At 33.3% G+C, this 22,054-nt stretch overlaps 3 protein-coding genes across 8 annotated transcripts; 2 read left to right on the forward strand and 1 right to left on the reverse strand.

Annotated features, from left to right (window-relative positions):
- Positions 1-374: 374 nt before the first annotated feature.
- On the forward strand, positions 375-4,467 carry LOC107888517 (DNA repair RAD52-like protein 2, chloroplastic). Of its 2 annotated transcripts, none has more exons than XM_016812656.2 (4): positions 375-892; positions 987-1,024; positions 1,098-1,189; positions 4,213-4,467. In XM_016812656.2, the coding sequence occupies exons 1-4, from the start codon at positions 534-536 to the stop codon at positions 4,351-4,353; spliced, it is 630 nt and encodes a 209-aa protein (XP_016668145.2). In that variant the 5' UTR covers positions 375-533; the 3' UTR covers positions 4,354-4,467. The 2 variants fall into 2 exon arrangements, with proteins under 2 accessions (XP_016668145.2, XP_016668146.2); XM_016812657.2 differs by lacking the exon at positions 4,213-4,467 and adding an exon at positions 1,311-1,945 and having other exon boundaries at positions 469-892.
- A 1,406-nt stretch (positions 4,468-5,873) lies between these two features.
- LOC107888516 (uncharacterized) lies at positions 5,874-14,983 on the reverse strand. Of its 4 annotated transcripts, none has more exons than XM_016812652.2 (11): positions 14,621-14,974; positions 14,455-14,524; positions 14,163-14,287; positions 13,772-13,880; positions 13,626-13,689; positions 13,481-13,536; positions 12,939-13,046; positions 11,440-11,589; positions 6,585-6,764; positions 6,215-6,425; positions 5,874-6,051 (listed from the first exon to the last, which is right to left on the reverse strand). In XM_016812652.2, the coding sequence occupies exons 1-11, from the start codon at positions 14,827-14,829 to the stop codon at positions 5,990-5,992; spliced, it is 1,344 nt and encodes a 447-aa protein (XP_016668141.2). In that variant the 5' UTR covers positions 14,830-14,974; the 3' UTR covers positions 5,874-5,989. The 4 variants fall into 4 exon arrangements, with proteins under 4 accessions (XP_016668141.2, XP_016668142.2, XP_016668144.2 ...); XM_016812653.2 differs by having other exon boundaries at positions 6,594-6,764; positions 14,621-14,943; XM_016812655.2 differs by lacking the exon at positions 12,939-13,046 and having other exon boundaries at positions 14,621-14,983.
- An 827-nt stretch (positions 14,984-15,810) lies between these two features.
- LOC107888515 (sec1 family domain-containing protein MIP3) lies at positions 15,811-21,321 on the forward strand. Of its 2 annotated transcripts, none has more exons than XM_016812649.2 (8): positions 15,811-16,005; positions 16,145-16,197; positions 16,638-16,781; positions 17,325-17,474; positions 17,694-18,200; positions 18,674-20,209; positions 20,309-20,377; positions 20,924-21,321. In XM_016812649.2, exons 2-8 carry the CDS (start codon positions 16,150-16,152, stop codon positions 21,050-21,052), a joined length of 2,583 nt encoding a protein of 860 aa, XP_016668138.2. In that variant the 5' UTR covers positions 15,811-16,005; positions 16,145-16,149; the 3' UTR covers positions 21,053-21,321. The 2 variants fall into 2 exon arrangements, with proteins under 2 accessions (XP_016668138.2, XP_016668139.2); XM_016812650.2 differs by having other exon boundaries at positions 15,823-16,005; positions 16,106-16,197.
- The last annotated feature ends 733 nt before the right edge of the window (positions 21,322-22,054 follow it).

Below are 22,054 nucleotides of genomic sequence, written 5' to 3' on the forward strand. Positions count from 1 at the left end.
AACTTGGAATTTTTATTTAATGAACAAGACTTGAATTTTTTCTAGAAATACTTTATTTTAGTTTTATAGATAACATTTTTATTTATATTTAAAATTATGTTAATTATTTATTTTTAATTATTTAAATAAATTATTTATATTAAATTTAACTTAATTTAATTTAATTTAAAATTGAATAGTAAAATTCTTTAGTTTCAAAATTCAATCAAATAAAAGTGAAATGGCAAATTAAATTAAAAGGAAAGTGATAAATTTACCTTTTAACAAATATTAATAAAAATATGGTGGCAAAATTCAATTACTATCAAAAGTATAAGGGCTAATTTGCACATTAACCCTATTAATTTGGAATTATACCAAAACTGGATTAGGTTGAGATATAGGGGATGACGGGGCAAAACCCGCCCCGCCCAGCCCAGCCCACCCACCCAGTTGCCATTTCTAAGTAGAACAAGTAAGCAAAGGGAATAAAAAAAGAAAAATATAGGGCAGTAAGGATTTGACCAAACGAGCTTGGAAATCCATTGGAAAAAATGGCAATACAATTGCGAATCGGCGGTGGCGTCTTCCTCTCACAATGGTCTCCACAGCTAGTGTTGGATAGTAACAATAGGAATGGGCGGCGGTTGGTAATCGGGGGCGAGAGCTGGGAGAGATCGCGATTCATCGGCCTTGTCCATTGCAACAGCAGAAGCAGCAATAATGGTAGCAGCGATGCTAAAAAGGGAGTCCCTAATTCAAACTACGTTGTGCCACTCAACAAGTCGTTTTCGGCATCAAACTCTTCGTACATCACTCGTCCTCTAGTTGAAATCCTTCGCGATCTCAACAAGCGAATCCCTGATAACATCGTCAAGCCTCCTTCTGATTCTTCTTCCACTTTTCTCCCTTGGTACTGCCGCTAAATTTTTATGTTTGAATTTCGGAATCTTATTACTGATAAATCAGTCGATCTGATCTGACCTGGTCTTGTTTGATTGCCTCAGGTACCATGCCAATCGCATGTTGAGCTTCTACGCCCCTGGTTTGCCTTTTTCCTTTGATTTCCTTTTGTATATCCTCCTTGAATTGCAAACCTGATTCAATATTTCTCACAGGATGGTGTGGAGAAGTACGTGATGTTATATTCTCTGAGAATGGAACTATCACTGTTGTATATCGACTCACTATTCGAGGATCTGATGGAGAAGTATGCTTTCTTCTCCTCACTTTTACTTCTATATCCTATAATTATATGATAAAAACATCATCCTTACTATAAACACCTAACAATATTACATTCTACTTCCTTTCTGTCCCCATTTTTCTAGGAACATTTGGCCTCACCTTTAAGTTCATTGGGAAATATAAACTAAAAATAATATATTTCATAGGAAGGAGGCAAGGAGCTATCTTGACTGAGTTGCCTACAATCATTAAGGTTTTCTATTCAATGTTAGTTCCATGTTTTCAGATTTATTGTTAGATGAGATGATGCTGAGTATATCATTCATATGAATGATCCAATAGCCTGATAGGGACTGTGAGGCTTGTAGGGGATTCTCATAGATATATATATTTGTATATCGAGGCTTAGTGAGACTGATCCATGACAGCTAACGGGACTAGCTTTTGGGAAAACTGAAAACAATAATCTTTCATTCTCAAATAAATAGCTTAATTTGTATAAAGCAAAAGGGGAATAAAAAAGGAATGATCCCTAAGCTTCATTCCTTTGGTTCCTTGATTGCATGCACAACCAAGAACAGAAGAAACCATAAGCATCATGTGTAGAATTCCTTAATCGCACAAAGGGTTGATTACACCACGCATTTTGATTACGTCATACAATCACACTATCTGAAGTAGAATGTCTCGGAAAATACTCAACTCCCAATTGAAAATCAATTAACTTGGCTTGAAAGCAAAAGTTTAAAGTTTTTTGGGGGGGGGGGGGGAGGTGGAACTTCAGATACTGAACTGTGATGTAACTGTAAAATTCTAAATATAATTGTAGTTCAATTAAGCACCACTGGTCTCAAACTTTATGGCATGCTTTATGTCAACTAAATCCCTATTAGAAAATGGCCATGAAATGACAGATGCCATATGATGTGTAAATTAAAATTTGTCATTCTCTTGATGTATGTTTTAATAAATAAATACAAAATAAGAAATAATTAATATTATGTTTTGAATTTTTTTGAACTTATAAATAATTTATAAACCTATAAAATATTTACTTAATTAATTTTATAGAAACTGTTTTTAGTTTCTTGTTTCTTTCCATTTCCTCTTTTTTATCATTTTATCTTCTTTATAATTTATATGATCTTCTTTGGAATGATGCTCAAGAAATTTTTTTTTATCTCAATATTCACTAGGTATTAAGATCTCAAACCTACTATCATTGATGAGGAAAATCAAAATCATTTATAGCATAGAACGCTACTAGTGACCCTTTCCTTTTCTGGGAGCACATGATAGTTCTGTCATATGAAACTAGATGCTGGTTTTTAGTAGGGTTGCAACGACATCAGCCAAAATTTCGGAATCTTTTCTTAAGCTTCAATAAAAGTTAGCCTTGGCGTTGCTTGAATTGGTAATAACTATGTCTTTGATGTCACATTTGACAAGTAAGCTTCTTAAGCTTTAGTCCTAGGTGATTTCTAGAAGTTACCACCAAGGAAAAGAAGCCAAAGTATCATATCCATGGAATCATATCAGAAATCCTACACCACTGTTCACTTTGGCAGGCCTCAAATTCAGTATATCAAGGTGGTCCTTGAATAATAGCTTCCCTCCAAATATTTGTTGTTATAAGGTACAATATCACAATATAGGGTCAAAATCCCATTTTATCCTAGGTTGAAAGCTAAATGTTAATAAAACTATAAAGGCACTTCTTTTTAAGTAGCTGCTGCTTTTAATGAAACTACCATAGTGTTTTTTTTTTGGAATATTCTGCCATAGTATTTTTAACTGACCTCATGAAGGATCCCGAGGCATTTAATTAGTGTGGATTGTTCAGAAATTCTGGCTATAACAGTGGAGAAGTGTTTCGAACTAGAAGAATCCTTTATCATACATTTACTGTGATTCGGTAATCCAAGTTTAGAAAACCCTAATTATGTTCATTGTAGTTATCAATTATGTTCTGACCAAGGTATTCAATACCGTGCCGATGGACGTATTGTTTTTCAACTGGAACTGATGCATACCGGTATTGGTCTGTTTTGGTATACTGTTTTGGATTTATCAATATTTTTGAAAAATATTTCATATATGCTTTTAGAAACATTTACAAGTATCAATTGACTAAAAATTAAATAAATTTCACATATAGAATATTTATCAATTGTATAAAATACTCCAATAAAGTTCACAGCTAAAAATTCATCATTTGACAAATCCATGGAAAAAGAAAAGATCTCATACATTAAACAAGAAGGTTGTCTTATATATGTAATTTTACATTTTTTTTCTTATTTGTGCACCAGTGGTGCACAATGTTCCGGCTGATATGACTAGAATTGGGTGGAATGAGCCAATGTGATCGATATATGCCAATATTTTCACTGTTGCAGAAAAGAATGTAGAAATGTTTTGGTTTACTACCAGAACAAGGTGCACTGGCCAGAACTGGTGTGGAATTAACTAGATTCTCACACTCCATTTTCCTTGAATTATGTGCGGGATATATACATATCCAACTATCATTGGATATGGGGGTTTGATCCTCCAAATACGTGGAACATTTAGGGAAAAATGAATGTAGCCAGTGGCCGGCACCAATTTTCCATGTTCATATTTTTTGTTGTTTGTTATTGTCCTTTTTGCTTGCTTCTGTGATAGTATTGGGTAAAAATACTATGGAAGCTCTTGTACTGGGAATAAGATTGTATTTTGCTTCCTCTACAAGAAAAATAGTAAATTAGTTCATGTATGTTAAATCAAATTTGTTAAAAATTTTATCTATTTTTACTGTTAAAAATTTGTCCCTGTATGTCATCGTGAGGAATAATGTGGAATGTCATGTGGAATTGTATTGCTATTCTGTCAACTACATCAGTTTTTAATAGTTTGCTCTTTGATTTAGCGTAGTAAAAAGGATAAAATGCAATCTGATTTCTTGTACGGAAGTCTCTATGGTAGTTTTACTAATAATATTGTTATTTATGTGTATTGTGATGGTATTGTTATATATGTGTTATGTTTACTGTGGTTTTGAAGGCACATAGGGAGTCAACAGGGACAGTATCACTTAGCGACACTGACATAGAAGATCCAGTTGGCGCAGCAGAGGAAATAGCATTCTGCAGGGCCTGTGCTCGATTTGGTCTTGGTTTATATCTCTATCATGAAAAACAATAGATACACACAAAAGCATATTGGAAATATGGACTATGCTTTTAGTCTTACTGTTCAAGCACATTTTAATTACCCGAATGCGCCTAATAATTAAATGAAGGTTTTAAAATTAGCCTACATTGAAATTATTATTTATTATTTTAGAAATGTTAGGTTAAATTTTCCTATTAGTCTTTGTACTTTGCGAAAGTTGTGGATTAAATATCTATACTTTAAATTTTAAATTTTAAAATTTTAGTCCTCACTAAACGATAACGGTTAAGTATATTAAAATTTTCTATTTTCAAAATCTGATGTGCCTAATTTATTATCATATATTTAGTGTCATGTTAGTTTATTATTTTTACATATTACTCACTAAAAATTTAGTTGATATATTAACAATTATCACTTGCATCAAAATTGAAATTTTAAATTTTAAAAAGTATAGAGATTTAGAATAATTTAATTGGAGAATACGAATTAAATTTACAATTGTACATATAGACTAGTAATTAAATTTAAAAAAAATTCTGTTAGGAATAATAATTCAAAAATCAAAAGGTATAAAAATAAAAAATGATGAATTTAAAAAAATACGTTAAATTTGATTAATTTAAAAGTATTAAATTCATAATTTTGAAGCATATAGGTAGTTAATTACCATGTGCTTTCTGTTGGATTAATTCTACCCCACTATACACACAAAACAACAACAATGAATTTGCACCTAACAACAATCATCTAATGAAGATTTGTGTACTGTTGATTATTAATTTTCTTTACAAGTCTTATGAAAGAGAAAAGCAAAAAAGCATAAAAAGCCAACTAAAACAGGTCCAGTATTTATATAAATTAAAATAGAGTTTTCCTTTCCTTTTTTTTTTCTTTTTATAATTCTTTTCACACTATTTATTTAAATTAGAACAGGTCTAGCATTTTATTTATCTATAAGTACGAAATTTTGACCTTCGTAAATACTCTTTAAAATTTTAAAACTTAAATTAATTAATTTTTAAAAATAGAGTTCAGATAATACTAATCTATTTAAAAATTAGAGTAAACTACCCAATTAGTCACTCAACTTTTAGTGCGTTTTTATTTTTATCACAAAAAAATAATTACAATTATAATTGCCATTAGAAAACACTTTCATTTTAGTCACTCAAGCGTTAAACCTTAACAACTTATTGAACACACAAAATCATGTCCACATTATGTTTACATTTTCATTTTGGCTATCCAACTACTAAATCATTATAATTTTGATCACTAAAAAAATCTTTTTTAAGTCTTGATCTATCTAATAAATAAATAAAAAACCTTTAATAATTAAAGTGAAAAAACGATAGAAACTAAAATAATGGATTAATAAATTTGTCAAATTATACTTATTTATCCCATTACTGAAAATCATGTTCACGTTATGTTTACAATTTCATTTTGATCATCTAATTTCTAGGTCGCTTTTATTTTGGTCACTCAAAAAAACCATGTTTGATCTATGTAAAAAGAATTTTAAGAATTAAAGTTTAAAAGCAATAGAAACTAAAATAATGCATTAACAAATTTGTCAAAATGTACTTGTTTATCCCATCGTCGAAAATTCTATACACAGACTAACACTACACACCCGTATATTATATACACACAAGCATTGCTAATTACAAATTGGTGGAAGCTCATGGCTAATCATATGTGTGTGAAACTGGACATCCCTCCCTGCTATGATACATAAATGTCAAAGAGGGGAATGAATCTGAGGCAATATTCTTCTACTATTCTATATTACACTACAAATCTCACCAATGCAGTATGATCAAAATAAAATAGTTCCTTTGATGATTTTAGCTGGACGCGTATCAAGGCCTAAAAAGTTTTGTACCTGAATTTGAAGCCATCCAAGAAGTGATCACCTCCACAAGATTGTTCATGTCCTTTGAAATCTCTGCACGTATAATGCTCGACTCAACACCTAATGTATTACTGACCTCTTTGGCTACAGTCTCCCATGGTGTTCCTGCACTCAGATTCACCAAAAGCTCACCTCCACGATTTACTGCATCTGCCATTGCAGGTGGAACATCTGGAAGAGCCTGCAATATAAATAATATGTATAACTAAAACTGCTCGCCGTTTCCAGCAAGAAAAGCAATCCCAAGCGTAGGCTGAAGCACATTAGTCTTATAAAATTCATATACTGAAATGATCCGAAGTAATTTCCATTCATGCAAAGGCATTGTAAAGTAAATTACAAGCATTACTTGTTGTAGAGGAAGCCCGTGATCTCCTGGTAATGATCGAATTGACATGTCTAGCATTGAGCTGATGGCTGACTCTGAACTTAGCACCTTAGCCAATTTTGGAGTTTCATCAATCGAGTCATCCTTGAACTTTATTAAAAGATTTCTCGAAATGCCGTAGTATGACTTTATCTGAAAAAAATATGTGAAACTCAAAAAGCAGAAGTGTAACAGTTTAGCCTAAGGTTATATCCGAAGGACATTGCAGTTTGAAGTACTTCGCAATAAAATTAAGGTTAAAATATGTCATAAGTCCTTGTACTCTTAGTAAATTTGCAATTTAATTCTTATACTTTTATTTCTAGATTTTGAAATTCAAGTTCAACTGTTAACATTGTTAAAATTATTTTGTTAAATTCAGATTTATTGCAATGTCATTTTTTTAATTGCATTGTTGTAAAGTGAGTTTTTTTTTTTATTTCAAAATGTCATACCAATTAATTTAGCAGAAAAAAATTAAGAGTGTTAACAATTGGATCAGAATTTTGAAATCTAAAAAGTAAAAAGACTAAATTCCTTAAAATAAAAATATAGAGATTAAATTCCAAATATATGAAGAGTAAAGGGACCTATGACATATTTTAACCTAAATTTAATAACTAAACTATCTTCAGATTTAACATGCTTTTCATCAGTGTTCTAGAGTTGCATATACGTAAAAACCATTGCCTCTCTACAAAAGCATATGGCTGAAGTGCCAGAATTAGCAACCAATCAACTCTTTCCCTCGTTAATATACATTGCCCTTAACATTCAGAATGAAGTAGAGTAGCAAAAATGAGCAAGAAGCATTTTTTTTTTCAAACAGGGATGGAGTTGTGGACGCCTATGTAGGTAAAGAGTATGTCTTTATTTAGTTTGATATGACTTTCCTTAATTATTGCAATACGAAATCTCTATTAAAAGAGATGATGAATAAACAAAGGTAAGCAGAATATTGTTAAACCCTATAAGAAAGGATCCTAAGGTTTCATGCTTTTTTTATGAGCTTAAGTGAATCAATATAATAGGATGAACAAGAAACAAGGGAAAAGAGCTGCTATTAAACGCAGATTTTCCCTCCCATTGCCCCATAACTTGTGTCCGTGTTTGCATTTTGTGTTTATGGTAGCTTTTAGCTTAAAATTGAGTAAAATTTGATGAAGTTGTGGTGCTGCGCCACCAGAAAAGGACTATTTCAGTTGATTCTGTTAATTTTCCATTTGCAAATTTTAGGGCATTCTCATTTCATTTTATTAGAATTTTAGTTAATATCATAACTGTACATAAATAGTTTCTATTCCAAGCTTTTGGTATAGGAAACATGGCCATGAAGTACGGTCAAATAGGGAGCAAACGCCACCTTACAGCCCAGTCGGGGTTGCGACATCGGGTTGTGGTGTTGCAATGCCATGCTGCCTTTGAGCAGGAAATCAGTGGTTTTGGAAGAATTAAGCAGGGGCATATCAGTCTTTTCGATCCTTCCATGCCTTGGAGCATAAAAACCATTACTCTGGATCAGATTAGATTTCTTAGGCTGATTAGTTGGTTAAAAGTAGTTTCTGAATTTTTTTTCTCTCAACTTCCACATTAGTTCTCTTTAGACTTTCATTAGAACTTTGTAATTTCGTAAAACTTTTGTAATTTTCAGTAGTTTTCTCTAGTTTTTGTGGATTGTAAGTTGAATTTGAGCCATTTGATGAAGGGAACCAATTGGACAAAGAATGATTTTCGAGTGTCAATCTAGAAGGGAGTTTCACTTCGGATTATGAGCATTCCTAAACACCTTTTCGTATTTGTAGCTTGAATAATTATTGTTAGTGAAGATATTTATGTTTGCTTCAATTGATTTTCCAAATTATGAGCTAAATTTCCTATTGGTTGATTAGGGTTGATGAGTAATTGAGTTGATTTGGTTGAGATACTTGTTGATAAGCATGATTAATGTGTTCAAATGATGGGGCTTAAAATTGATTTAAAGATTGACACCCATTAATTTATATGAACTAGGGAACAATCGAAAATTGACATTAGTTAACTAAATCAATTGAATATCTCCAACTTTAGTATTGAGAGAGCTAAAACTAACCAAAATGCATGAGAGAACTCGTCTTAAGGGAGAACTCAATGAGAATTTAGGTTTAATTATCCTAGAAGGATCAAATTAGAGAGTGAAGCTATTTGGTGTTTAGTTGGAAGCTTATGATAGCGAGAGTGTTATGATTATAAGGATTTGGCATGATTATAGGGATTATAGGCTGTAAATGGTAGAGATTATAAGCTCAATTTTAGGAATTATAAAGGCTTAACTTTAGGGATTATAGCTGCTGTAATTCCAATATTTCTTTTCATTTTTTGTGCATTTGCTATTGTATAGATATCCATCTAACTTGAGGGAATAATCAAGCAAAAAATTCAAACTTCACTCTTTTTTTTACTAATTTTATATAGTATCAGAGCCTAGTTGGTAAATCCAAGTGCCACTAGGTTTTTTTTCTTTTTCTCTACTCACAACACCCAACCTTTTCACACATGAGCCCACCTCTGGTCATTGTTTTTTGGACACGATTTTTCCAGACCTCTTACCCAACCCATCCAACTCCAGTGGTACCTCTATTTTTCATTTTGACTTTGTCATTTTTTTTTTTTGTTTCTTCGCTAAACATGTCTGAGGTTTTAGATTCTATCAAACCCATTTTCTCCTCCATATCTATTTCTCTTGCTATTACTTTTGCTAAACTACAAGGTACTGATAATTATGTTTTTGAGCTGCATTTGTTGAGTTATGGTTTATGGGACAAGGGTATAAAGATCATTTAGAGAATGATGCCAAAAGAATGATGAGAAAAATGCAGATGTGTGGATGAAAATCGATGCATAATTATGTAGTTTGTTGTGGCACTCTCTTAAGCCAAAATAACTTTATTTCACTCATGCAAAACTTGTTACGAAGTTCGAACCAAGGCTAATACACTATATTACCAACAATATTCAACCTATTTACAGAAGGCTGTCAAATCTTGTCCATTTAAAACAAAATCAACAGGATATGACTAGTTATTTGGGTTAAGTTGATCTCTAAAACATGAATTTAACTATCTTATGCCTCTTTCTGAAAATGTTAATGATCAAAAACAGCAAAGAGACAAATTCTTCATGGTATTAGCCCTGATAGGACTTGGCACATATTTGGCTACAGTTCAGGATCAAATTCTTGCTAGTCCAATCATTCCTACTTTTGAAGATGCGTTTGCTCATCTACTTTGCATTTCCTCCAACAAGATTGAGATTGAATGCTTTGTGTTAGCAATACAGAAAATTAATCAGCAAGGGGATAATCAAAAGAGGAAGGGCAAAGGATTCAAATCCCGTTGCACTTATTGTGATAGGAAGTCACGTGGATGACCTCCTTGCAATACTCATCATAACTGACCTCATTGCTCACATGACTCAGTCTCAAGGAGATAGACTTCTTCCACTACCAAATGCCCCAGCTCAAGGAACAAAATCAGTCACATTAACAGGGGCAGATTATGACGAATACTTGCAATATCAAGAATCGAAACAACATTCTCCTTCTTCAATGGTTTTGTTTCTCAATAGGGTAATTCCTTTGCTTGCCTAACATAGTTTTCCTTCAATGGCTCTTGGATACTTAACTCGGGTGCTTTTAATCACATTTCTGGTAATAGAGACCTTTTCTCTACTCTTGCTTCTCTTAACTCTTCTACAGTTACCTTAGCTAATGGATCTTAAACAGTCATCAAAGAGTAAGGAGAAATTCATTCTCTGCCTTCTATTATGTTATTGTCAGTTTTATATGCCCCAAAATGCCCATACAACTTGATTCCCATTAGTAAACTTTCCAAATAACTTAATTGTAGAGTAATATTTGATTCTTATTCTGTATATATGTAACAAGTTAGGAGTATATGATATATATGCTTCAGCTTGAGGGGAACTGTCATGATTATAGGAATTATAAGCTGTAAAATGTAGAAATTATATGTTGCAAATTATAGTGATTATAGGCTCAATTTTAGGGGTTCTACTGTAATTTCAGTATTTCTTTTCTTTTTTGTACATTTCCTATAGTATAAATATCCACCTAGCTTGAGGGAATAATCAAGCTGAAAATTCAAACTTCAATCTTTTAATTCTTCTTTTTCTTTTTCTAACTTTATAGAGTCCTAGGTACCTTACAACTCGATAGTCATTAATATGTGAATCGACAAGAATGGATACTGAATAAGTAAATTATGAATTGAATCTAAATCACCAATCAACCATACTTCCATCCAAGTTTCAAGTTTTCAATCCATTATTAGTTTAACACTAGTTAAGTTTTAGATAATCAAAGAAAGTAGCTAAATTCATGTCTTTTCATATATTGTTGATTTTGTTACCAAGATAAGAATGAACTAACATTTGTAATTGAAGCTCTAATTAGTTTATTAGAGTTCCATTTTAGTAAGTAAGCTTAAATTGTAGTAATTCACAATCGTCCTATGGATTTGATCATTGCAATACTTCCATTTACACCAAAATTGTATTTCGCTATAATTATTACTTGACAATGACCCATACACTTGCAGGTAGTAGATGGTCTAGAATTAAGTTTTTAAATGAAAATATTTTAAAGGTTTTATAAGAACCTAAACCACGTGTCACAAGGTCTAGCTATGGCTCAAATCTATCTACCATGAGATCAAAGCACGAAACAAGTAGACAATACACTTTGCCTAGGTTGAGAGATATGATAAACAAGAATAAACAATAATGTCAAATGCAACAACCTCGGAATAAAAGAGTTGGAGATTTTACATACAAGTCGTTGAGCTTCTTCAGGTTTTGGAGAAAAATCTTCTCTTCCCTTGGCTAAGTCCATGTACAAGGGAGGAAGTTGCTCAACAAGGGGGAGAACCTGCTTCATAATGGGAGGACTAAGGCTTTCGATTTGCTTTAGTGTCATCTCAGCCTGCAAGTAGTTGATGTAAAAAGGGTTTAGTCATCCATTCCAGAACCGTATATAAAGAACATACTCAAGGTAGAAAAAACAAAATGAAGTGTCGTAAATGGAAGATATATTTGAGGAAAATGAAAAAGATGCTTTAGACACAAATTTCACACAATAATATCATTCCTTTTAGGTCGGATAAAAAAAAAACAAAGGAAAAGCACTCCTCATATCAAACTTTCATGCTTCAAAATCGGACAGAAAATGGCAAGTAAAAAAAAAAGGTCACTTATAAATAGAGTTTAGTCAAATGGTAGCAACTTACTAAAATGATATTCAATGTGATATCCTAACCATCACTTTATTTTTCATAAGAACGTTGATAGTATCATGTGATGGCATGCAAATATATATTTCAGTATCTAATGGTAACAAAACCTAAAATTTCCACATTATCCAAAATGAAAATTTGTGGCAAAACAGTAACACATAGTTATGATGTCACATCATAATTGGTTATAATATTCCATAATTCTGCTTTTGTTCTCTGTTCTTCATCACTTTTTTCTTTATCTTTTTTTCATTCCTTTTAACTTCATCTTTCTCCAATTTCATTCATTCTCTCTCACAATGTCCATTCACTGTGGATTCCTAGTTTTTCCCTAGACACTTCCTTAAAGATCATCCTTGGTTTTTCTAAATCCCATGCTTATCTGTCCCACTCTTAGGCCCACTATAAAAAAGGATAAGATACGTTCTAAGCCAAATCCAAGGCTGACAAGCTCTCTAAAGGTTAAAAAAGACTTGTCATGGTCAAAGGACCAAATAAGGTTAAAAAGGTCATTGAGCCTCAAGAACTTCTAGAGTGGCATCCTCACTTACATCATCATTGGTGAAACCAATTCTCTTGGTTTTATCATTGGCTCTTCAGTGACACAAAGATCAAACTCTTGTCACCAAGTCAGACATGTAAAATCATGTTTGCAGTTCCAGATTTGATATTTTCATTCCTTGAGCACATTTTCAGATAGGTCAAGGCATAAGAAGTATTGAAGCATCAAAAATCGAAAAAAGAAGTCATAACAAAGAACAATGTTACAATGGTAACAAATTAAAGTATTCATTCTGGTAAATAAAAGAAAATAAAGCATTCAAAGGGAGGAACAGGCAATCTCAAAATGAAAATGTTTATCTAAAGTAGCATGTGGTCAAGAAATCCATGATTTTAAAATCCTAAAAATCTCATAAACAAAAATATAACATTAATCAATAGATTAGAAGTTGTGGTTATTATTAAAAAAAGTAGGTGCAAGTCGAGTGCTTTAGAAAACATTATTTGCATCATTGCATGTAATGCAGGAAAAAAATACCCCCATGCGGATTGTGGGTGACGATGCAATCTGTGATAGAAATGGTCCAATGCTTTGGGCCATTGGAACAAGAACAGGTGAGAGCCATGAGAGAGCTAAGCTTGCTTCCTGCGAGGGTATAAAGTATATTTTCAATCCCATTTCAATTCATAAAAGGAGGTATATGGTAGCTACCTTAGGATGAATAAAAGATGACAAATGCAGACTAAAAAAAATATCAACATGAGATCAGCAGATTGCTTCTGCCTTAAAGGACACACGAAATAAACAAAGTGAAGTTGATCTTATCCATCTCATTTATTTGCTTAAACTGAGATCAGAGTCACAAAAGAGAAGGAAAAAATGACCCTTTCACTAATATTTTGCAACGTTTAAATATTAAGTTTCCTGCAAATTTCCTTGACATGCAAATTGAAAGTTGAAATAATTCTGATGGACTAATTTGATTTAGGACTATGCAGACACTTCCATAATCACACATATGATGTAACTTGCCTCATTTTTCAGTAATTTTAGATGTGCACAATAAGATGGTGAACTACCTGGTTGTTGAATGCCATTAACACATTCCCACTCCTTGGGATGGCATATCTTGAACCTGTACAATGAATTCATTAATCAAAAAACCCACTGCAAACAAAATCAGCTACAAGCTTAGGATGAATATGATAGAAGATCTAGTAATACCAATCAAAAGGTGGATGACAGAACCCAAAGAATGGCCAATACCAAAAGTAGGAAGATCATGCCCCTGTGAAGCTTAAAGTCACATTTTCAGTTTCATTCATAAATGAATTTAGAAAAATGAAGGGGTGATTTTAGTAAAAACTCACTGTTTCTTGTAGAAATCGTAAACACCTGTCAAATTTGGACTGTACTTCATCGGCAATGAAGAAGTAATCAAACCCACTAGCATATGGTGTTGCAATCACCAAAACGCCCCTTCATTATAGGAAAAGGATAAATGGTGAATTCCCTTATTTCCCAGTAGGACAACCTTGTTTAGTGTCCAGCTCTATTTAGATTAAATCGCAGTTTAGGTCAAGAGGCTGATCAAAGATAGTATTATCAACAACAAACTGGGTGCTAAGAAGAATGACTCCAAATGGTTTACAAATAAATTACAGGCAGTACAATTACTATCACACAATCAATGTCAATTTTCGAGACCCTCAATCAATTCTTTTGAAAGCAAGCAACTGAGTAGCAATAGAAGAGACTTACTTCTCCGAAAGGCGCTCCAGAAACAAACGATAGGTAAGCTGAGGAGCAGCTCCAACAAATATACCACCAACAAAGTGAACAACTGACTTAGGTTTTAAGCCTTTGGGTTTGAGAACCCATGCGCCCTGTATGCATCAAAGTAATCTCATTAATAAGCTAGCAATTAGGTGAAATTTTGTTGAAGATGGAGTTAATAATAAAAAAAAAGCTGATTTCGCAAATTTAATAAAATCGTGAACAGTTTATGGGCTATAATGAATAAACATGATATTATACACTAATCGGGTAAAACCTCGACTTGGCTCCAATTGCTTGAACCACCCCAAGCACTTTGCGATTGTCTTACGGTCTCGGTAAGTAATCTGAAAACATAAACACACCAGGAGAAGAGCCGATAGGTAAATTAAGAAGCCATAAAAGAAATCCAGGATTGGAAGAAGAGAAGGACATAATTATACCTCTCAAAATCCCGATAGAGCTGAACTGAATTTGAAGAGGACTGTGTCTGGTTGTTACGATTGGAACCATCGTAATTACAAAAGATTCTTCGAGTCAAACGGGGACGAAAAACAGGCGGTGAAGGAAACTTGAGAAGAGATTCAGAGAAGGATCTAATGTGAGTATGAAGTTGAAATGGAGATGGAGAAGTGAAGACGCAATTAGCCATATCGTTCAGGGTTTACCTGTTAAGACTGGTCTCTAGTTGTATGTATCTCTTGGAAATTGCTTTGCTTGTTTCAACACGTTTGTCCTTGTCCCATATGCCATAGCATGCGGCAATGCTATAGGCTCCTCCTATGGTTTTTGATTTTTTTGATGCAAAGTCTGACGACCAACGACCGTGCTCCACCAAACAAACATGCATGTCGCTTTCAGTTTCACTACAAGTGCGCTTTGGTCACGTAGGCTTGGGGTGAACAAATTGAATTCTTTATAATAAAAATATGGTAAAATGTTATAAAATAATAATAATCCAAAAATAATAAGAATAAGAATAATAGACTAGAATAAACTATGAACAAATTAAATTATTTATTAATATAAGTTATTTTCCTGATTTATGAAATAACTTAATATTAGTTAAATCCGAGTTAATCCAGGAGTTCCTATTTTCTTACAATAGATATAATGACCTAACTGCATTTTAGAGGGTATCATAGTTATATGGGCACTTCATGCTGTATTTGGAGAATAGGTTGGATAACTTTCAATGCATTACATGAAGAGTTTGATGGACATTCTATATTTAATGAATAAAGCGAAGAAAAAAGAAAGAAAAATATTTAAAAAAAAAAAAGAAAGAGAGAGGAAAGAATAAAGTGAAAAAAAGGAGAAAAAAGAAAAATTTAAAATTTAAAAAGGCATGACAATATATTAAAATTTAACAATTTAAGTATTTTAAATAATTTTTTAATATTTTTAAATTTTGTAATAAATATAAATAAATCTGAATTTATATATATTGAATTTCATGGAAATTATTTCTAATTTTTTAGAAAATTATTAAAATTAAAATTAAATTAACAGAACATATAAATATTAAAAATTAAATTTATTAAAATTTTAAAAAATTAAGATTTTAAGAGCTAACTTTATTATATGGATAAAAGGAGTCTGAGATTAATAGTAATTAACTTAACTGGACGAAATAAAAAAAAATTATATGACGAAATTAATAGACAAAATTGAGGATTGATTTGAGAGAACAGAAAAAATAGGTAGCAAAAGGTAGAGGCAGAGGCAGAGGCTCAGAGCTTGGAGAAGAGTCTGTAGGAGCTCAGACCTCTCATATCATTATCATATGCTTTCCAACACCCAACCTTTATACAACGTTTCATTCCAGGTAAAGTTCAAAACTGACCCCTTAATTTCAATCAAATTCATCGGTTGGATTTCAACAATGTTTGTCGCTGTTGTAAACAATGATTTTATCTGGAATTCAGCTTCTTTTTTATCTGACGGATTTTCTCTCTTGGTTTAAGATCTGATGGCTTTGATTGATGTCACCAAATCTTGCCTTGATTCGATTCGCCAAGTAAGTTCTTAATTTAATCTATTTTTGAATTAAGCATCTCCGTTTTGTATCAAATTGTGTATTGAAAGAAATTCTATTTTCATTATGATTATCAACTACGTGAAGCTTGGTTGAAATCGAAACATGTCTTACAATGGGTATTACTTTCAGTAAACAACGTTAGAAATTTCTGTTGCTGCTTGATTTTTGTTGGCATTTTCTCTATCTTATCTATAAATTACATCTGAATTATTTGCTATGCCAATATTTGGTGCCTAATACGGCGAATGATCAGGTAACGAATCTTCCTTCTTGCTTTTCTTTTTTGTTCATATGGTGTTAATAAGAAAACCTTCTTTAAGTGTAACATTAAATATGCATAGATCTGGTTTAAATTCGAAAAAGGATTGTACTGTTGTGTCAGGATTAAGTATGTTATGGTCTTTCTGTTGTCATTTTAGATATCAGAACACATCGAAGGGGCAATTGTATACCTAGATGCTGGATGCACGGAAAGTTTCCAGCTTATGGGAGCATTTCCTCTTTTCCTGGACCTTGGAGCGCGTGCAGTTTGCAGCTCGGAAAACATGTGTGCTCTTGATGCGGTAAGCTAGTTGTGGCACTTCCAGCCCTAAACTCTTTTGAATGCTTATTGTCTTCTGTCCACTTGAAAATAAATAGACTGGTTTCCCTCCTCCATTTTATTAACAAGTAAAGAATGCTGTAAGTCTAAATCTGTCAAATATGAGAAAAGAAAGGATGTTGTGAATAGTTATGTATTTCAGGATGTTAAAATGTAGACAAGGACTGGCATGCCATGTCAAACACCTCAAAACATAATTGTACCAATCATTATCTTTAAACTGATTAGCAATTTTTTTTCCCTACATAATTTTTCTTGCCATTAATTAATACCTTTTGTGGATATAATTTGTGCACCAGATCCATTGTTTGTGCTGCACCATCCTGTTTTAAACCTAGACTACTGATATATAAAGGTGGAAGAACATAATGATGTACAGCAGCTAGAACCCATTTGTTATCTAGCAAATTATTAACTCCTGTTTGTTTTACTAGGAAATGTTTATAAGATTTTCCTTGATCATATTCATTTCAATTCTCATTTGCTACTTGCCTTTCTCCTCTAGGTAGCTGACTGGAATGGAAGTTTTGAATCAGCAAGGAAAATTGTAATTATGACTTCTCGTTTACTAAGTGATGCACACCGTTTTATACTACGTTGCCTGAGCATGCATCAAGGAGGTCATTGTTGTACGATATTTACATCTATCTCAGAGGTAGTTCCTTGTTTTGGGACATTTTCAACTACTAGGTGGTTACTAAATTGAAGTTTGCAGTCTCTTCTATTTTCATCTTCTCCAAAGATGATTGATGGAATCTTGTGTCATGCTTTTTATATGTTTCAGATTCTTCTTTTTGCGTTTACTTAATACACTATTATCTCTTTATCTCTTGGGTTCATTGTGGTTGATGCTTTTTGAATGTCGCTAATGTAGGTAGCTCATTCAGCATATCCTGATTCACCTCTTGGACCTGATGCATTCCATGAGTATCAATCCTTTCTTCTCCAAGATTATGAGGAGCTTATTGAAAATTCTGATTTAAAGTCTGGTCAGTTGGTTGATAGTAATACAAAAGGAAATTTGACACTTGAAGATGAAGGATGGTCCAGGTTCACCTCCAATGAAGATGTTCCTTCCCTTGAGGCTAGTTCTGCTGGAAAAAATCTATATGGGGATAGTCCAAGACGGGGAATGGTAGATTTGGGACAAAAACCCATTGTTTCTGTCCATCACTTCCCCATGATTTTATCCTCCATTTCACCTAGAGTGTTTGTCTTACCTTCTGAGGGATCAATAGCTGAAGCATGCTTATCATCTGAACACGAGGATTCTATTAGTGCTGGGTTGCCTTCCTTGAGTACCGGATTGCCATCTGATGTTGATGAGGTTCCTCCTGCTGCAACCCTTACTGCTCATTTTCTGTATCATTTGGCTGCCAAGGTAAGAAGCTCTTTGCGGCCTTAAACCCAAAATTTACTTTTGTGTAACATTATGTATATATATATTTTTCAAGTCCCATTGATCTGCATATGTTTATCTTCAGATACTTTCATATCTTCTAAATGTTAGCTTAGTGTAGAAACCACTCAAAGTGCAGATATTTGTGAAAGCTGTATAATGAAGCCTGTGGAATTACTTTTGTTTCCTGTGGCAAACTCATAATCATTTGGTTTGAAATGGATGGAACTTTTAAGAACAAGAAAGATCATATAAATTCTTTCATAGCATACATGCAGCTTGTTCTTCTACTATGTCCTGCAATTTGTTGTATTGCACTATCGTTTAATATATAAAATCCTTTTCACCATACATTTACTTTGTTCTTCTATCTCCTGCAATTGTTACATTGCACTATTGCTTGCCTTGCTGTTTTTCAGAATCATGACCATTGTGTCTTCTTTTAAAACATGTAGATGGACTTGAAAATGGAAATTTTTTCCCTTGGTGATCTGTCAAAAACAATTGGGAAGATTTTGACAGACATGTCAAGTCTCTATGATGTAGGGCGTCGAAAACGGACGGTGGGGTTATTACTTGTTGACCGTACCCTTGACCTTCTTACTCCATGCTGTCATGGTGATTCACTTGTAGATCGTATCTTTTCAGCTCTGCCTCGTAAGGAAAGAACATCGTCCTCTGCAAGTATCAAATGCTCACAGGCCCAACTTAAACCTGGTCCTTCTAGCCTAGCACGTGCTTCCCTTGAGGTTCAGATACCAATTGGAGAAGTTTTAACCAAAGAAGATTTTGAAATAGATGATTCTGGTCTTTCAAATAGCATTGAAGCTTTTCGCTGTGGGTGGGATTCCTATAACACTGCTTCAGAAATGGTAGATTTGATTAGTCTCAGCAAGAAAGCTAGTGATGAGAAGTTTTTTCCTGCTGAGCTATTACGGGGGTCCTTAGTCTCTACCGAAACATTCAAAGGAACACCATATTTGGAAGCAATACTAGATAGGAAGACGAAAGATGGGGCTATTCTGGTGAAGAAGTGGCTTCAGGAAACTCTACGTCGAGAGAGTATGACTATTGATGTGAAAACTCGCCCTGGTTTTGCTTCAAAATTAGAATTAAAAACCATGATTAAAGCATTAACCAAAAGCCAATCATCCTTAATAAGAAACAGAGGAATTATCCAGTTGGCATCAGCTACTTTATTTGCCCTTGATGAATCATGTAGTGCCAGATGGGATGCATTTATCAGTGCAGAGAAAATATTGAGTGTTAATGCTGGGGATACGAGCCAAAGTCTTGCTGCCCAAATAAGTGACCTGATCAATAAGAGTGCTTTTGCAGGATCAGATGGCAAAAAGAGTGGGAAAAAGGAACTCTCACAAGGGCTACTTTCTTTTCAAGATGCTTTGCTCCTCACAATTACTGGTTATATATTGGCTGGCGAAAACTTCCCCACTTCTGGATCCGGTGGCCCTTTTTCATGGCAAGAGGAGCACTTTCTTAAAGAAGCTATTTTGGATGCTATACTTGAAAACCCATCGGTGGCTAGGTTGAAGTTTCTTCATGGTCTAACGCAAGAACTTGAGGCCAATTTAAACAAAACTAAATCAGATGTAACGAAAGAAACATCAACAGATGAATTGAACATTGATGATTTTGATGATGATCAGTGGGGTAAATGGGGAGATGAAGATGAAGATGAAGAGAATGATAATAAAGAGCAAGAATATGATGACATGCAGCTTAAGTTGGAGTTGCGCGATAGAGTGGACAACCTTTTCAAATATCTTCATAAGTTATCTAGTTTAAAGAGCAAGAAAGGGCCATTGGGTTTGGAAAGCAATTTGAGTAGCGATCCTTACACAAATAAAGGATTACTTTATAAGCTTCTAACAAAGACTTTGGGCAAGTTTGATGTACCAGGATTAGAGTACCATTCATCTACAGTAGGTCGACTGTTTAAAAGTGGGTTTGGAAGATTTGGTCTTGGACAGGTAACTTTAATTAGTTTCCACAGATTTTTCTTTAACTTGCCTGCTGTATATATGTTAATAGTTTTAACGTGATCAACTTTGTTTTCAAAAATACTACAGGCTAAACCAAGTCTAGCAGACCAAAATCTCATTCTGGTTTTTGTTGTTGGAGGCATTAACGGTGTTGAGGTCTGAATTTCTTTCATCTTCTACAGCGTTTCCTTCTCTTTTGCCTTTTTCTTCCTTTGGAAATCTCTGTTGCTTAAACTGTGTTTATTTTGGGTGGCATCTGTCTAAAGATCCCATTACAGTGGGATCCTTTTAAATCAACATTTGAAATAAATAGGAAAAGAAAATCAATCCACCGTTGAACATGCCATGTAGGATTTGCATTGAGAAACATGTAAAGAAGGAAAGAAATTGATTTTTAGAGAAAAGCAACACATTCAATAACCGATTTAATAGGTTTCAGGACACCAACACAATTTCCTAGTTTCTGACATGGCTTGATCAAATGGCTATAGTTTCCTCATTTCTATCTTTTAGTAGTTGATTTAAAAAGGATCTCACAAGATCCCATTATGATAAGATCTCACCTTAAAGTGTTACCTTTTTTGGTACAAATAAGTATTCCCATGTTTATACGGCTTGACTAGCAAGATGACTCTAAATCTTCAGTTTCTTTTTTCAACCCAAATAACTATGAAACATTCTTTTGTTGTTCATTGTGGCAAGGTACAAGAAGCACAAGAGGCATTATCAGAAAGTGGAAGACCTGATATCGAATTAGTTCTTGGTGGAACCACTTTTCTAACTCCTGATGACATGCTTGATTTGCTATTGGGAGAATCTAGTTACATTTGACTTCTCTCTCTCTAACATACACTAATGTTACCGCGAAGAAAGAATACATGGTTAAAGCATTAAGTTAGAACTTGATGTTTGTTTGATACATGTGTCATAATGTATTGGTTCAGGTGTTTATAGTTTTTGATATGTTTATCATACTCAATAGTTACCGTTGACGAAAGGGAAATTGGCACTCAACCAACATGGTAAGTTGTCTTCTGCCTTTTGATAAAAGCGTGTAAATGCATTTGCTGACCATAGATCATTGAACAAAGTTTTGTTTATCCACAAAGTTCATATGATGGCTGGAAGTAGACTTGATTATGGGCCGGGTTGGGTTGATTTCAAATATTAAGTCTTTTTCTTAAGTTCGAGCTTGGCCTGAAAAATGGGCTTAAAATTTTGTCCAAACCTGGCCCAGATAAAAAAAGGTAAACTCGAGCCGGACTCGGCCCATCTGTGTTAATTTTTTATATTATTTTTATATAAAATTAAAATTTTAAAATATAATACATCAAATTCATTAAAAACATTAAAACAAATATTTCCCAATAAATTGAAAATACATTAAAAAAATCTCTATACTTAATAACACTAATATGGTTATAACTTATCAAGTAGATGCCTTCAAAGTAGAAGCAAAATTAATAATAAAGTAAAAGTTATACAATATCCAAACAATAACAATGAAGTAGTAGCAATATAATAGCAAAATAGTAACAAAACAACAACAAAATGACACTAGAGAAAAAAATATTATTGGGTTAGATAAATTGTAAGTGTTTAGAAAATGGGTTTTATTTTTTTGTCTAAGCTCATTTTTTGGGTTAATATTTTTACTCAAATTTTCTTACTTTTCGGGCAGGCTTTCGGATCTGGTCAATGGCCCGGCTCATGATCAAGTTTAGCTAGAAGTGTTTGAAGTTAGAATTGTTAGAATTTGGGAAGGGTTTAAGGTTCATTTGGTTAATAAGTAGATATGTTCATGAACATGGCTAGACTAGGTTATAACTTGGT

The sequence above is a fragment of the Gossypium hirsutum genome, chromosome A09 (assembly GCF_007990345.1).
Source record: "Gossypium hirsutum isolate 1008001.06 chromosome A09, Gossypium_hirsutum_v2.1, whole genome shotgun sequence".
NCBI lineage: Eukaryota > Viridiplantae > Streptophyta > Magnoliopsida > Malvales > Malvaceae > Gossypium > Gossypium hirsutum.

Coding starts and splice junctions, on each gene's coding strand:
- LOC107888517 (XM_016812656.2), top strand. CDS start 534: ATGGCAATACAATTGCGAATCGGCGGTGGCGTCTTCCTCTCACAATGG. Junction 893..986: donor TCTTCCACTTTTCTCCCTTG/GTACTGCCGCTA, acceptor TGATTGCCTCAG/GTACCATGCCAATCGCATGT. Junction 1,025..1,097: donor GTTGAGCTTCTACGCCCCTG/GTTTGCCTTTTT, acceptor TATTTCTCACAG/GATGGTGTGGAGAAGTACGT.
- LOC107888516 (XM_016812652.2), bottom strand. CDS start 14,829: ATGGCTAATTGCGTCTTCACTTCTCCATCTCCATTTCAACTTCATACT. Junction 13,537..13,625: donor TGTCATCCACCTTTTGATTG/GTATTACTAGAT, acceptor TTCATTGTACAG/GTTCAAGATATGCCATCCCA. Junction 6,426..6,584: donor CTCTACAACAAGTAATGCTT/GTAATTTACTTT, acceptor TTTATATTGCAG/GCTCTTCCAGATGTTCCACC.
- LOC107888515 (XM_016812649.2), top strand. CDS start 16,150: ATGGCTTTGATTGATGTCACCAAATCTTGCCTTGATTCGATTCGCCAA. Junction 16,198..16,637: donor GCCTTGATTCGATTCGCCAA/GTAAGTTCTTAA, acceptor TTGTCATTTTAG/ATATCAGAACACATCGAAGG. Junction 18,201..18,673: donor TGTATCATTTGGCTGCCAAG/GTAAGAAGCTCT, acceptor TAAAACATGTAG/ATGGACTTGAAAATGGAAAT.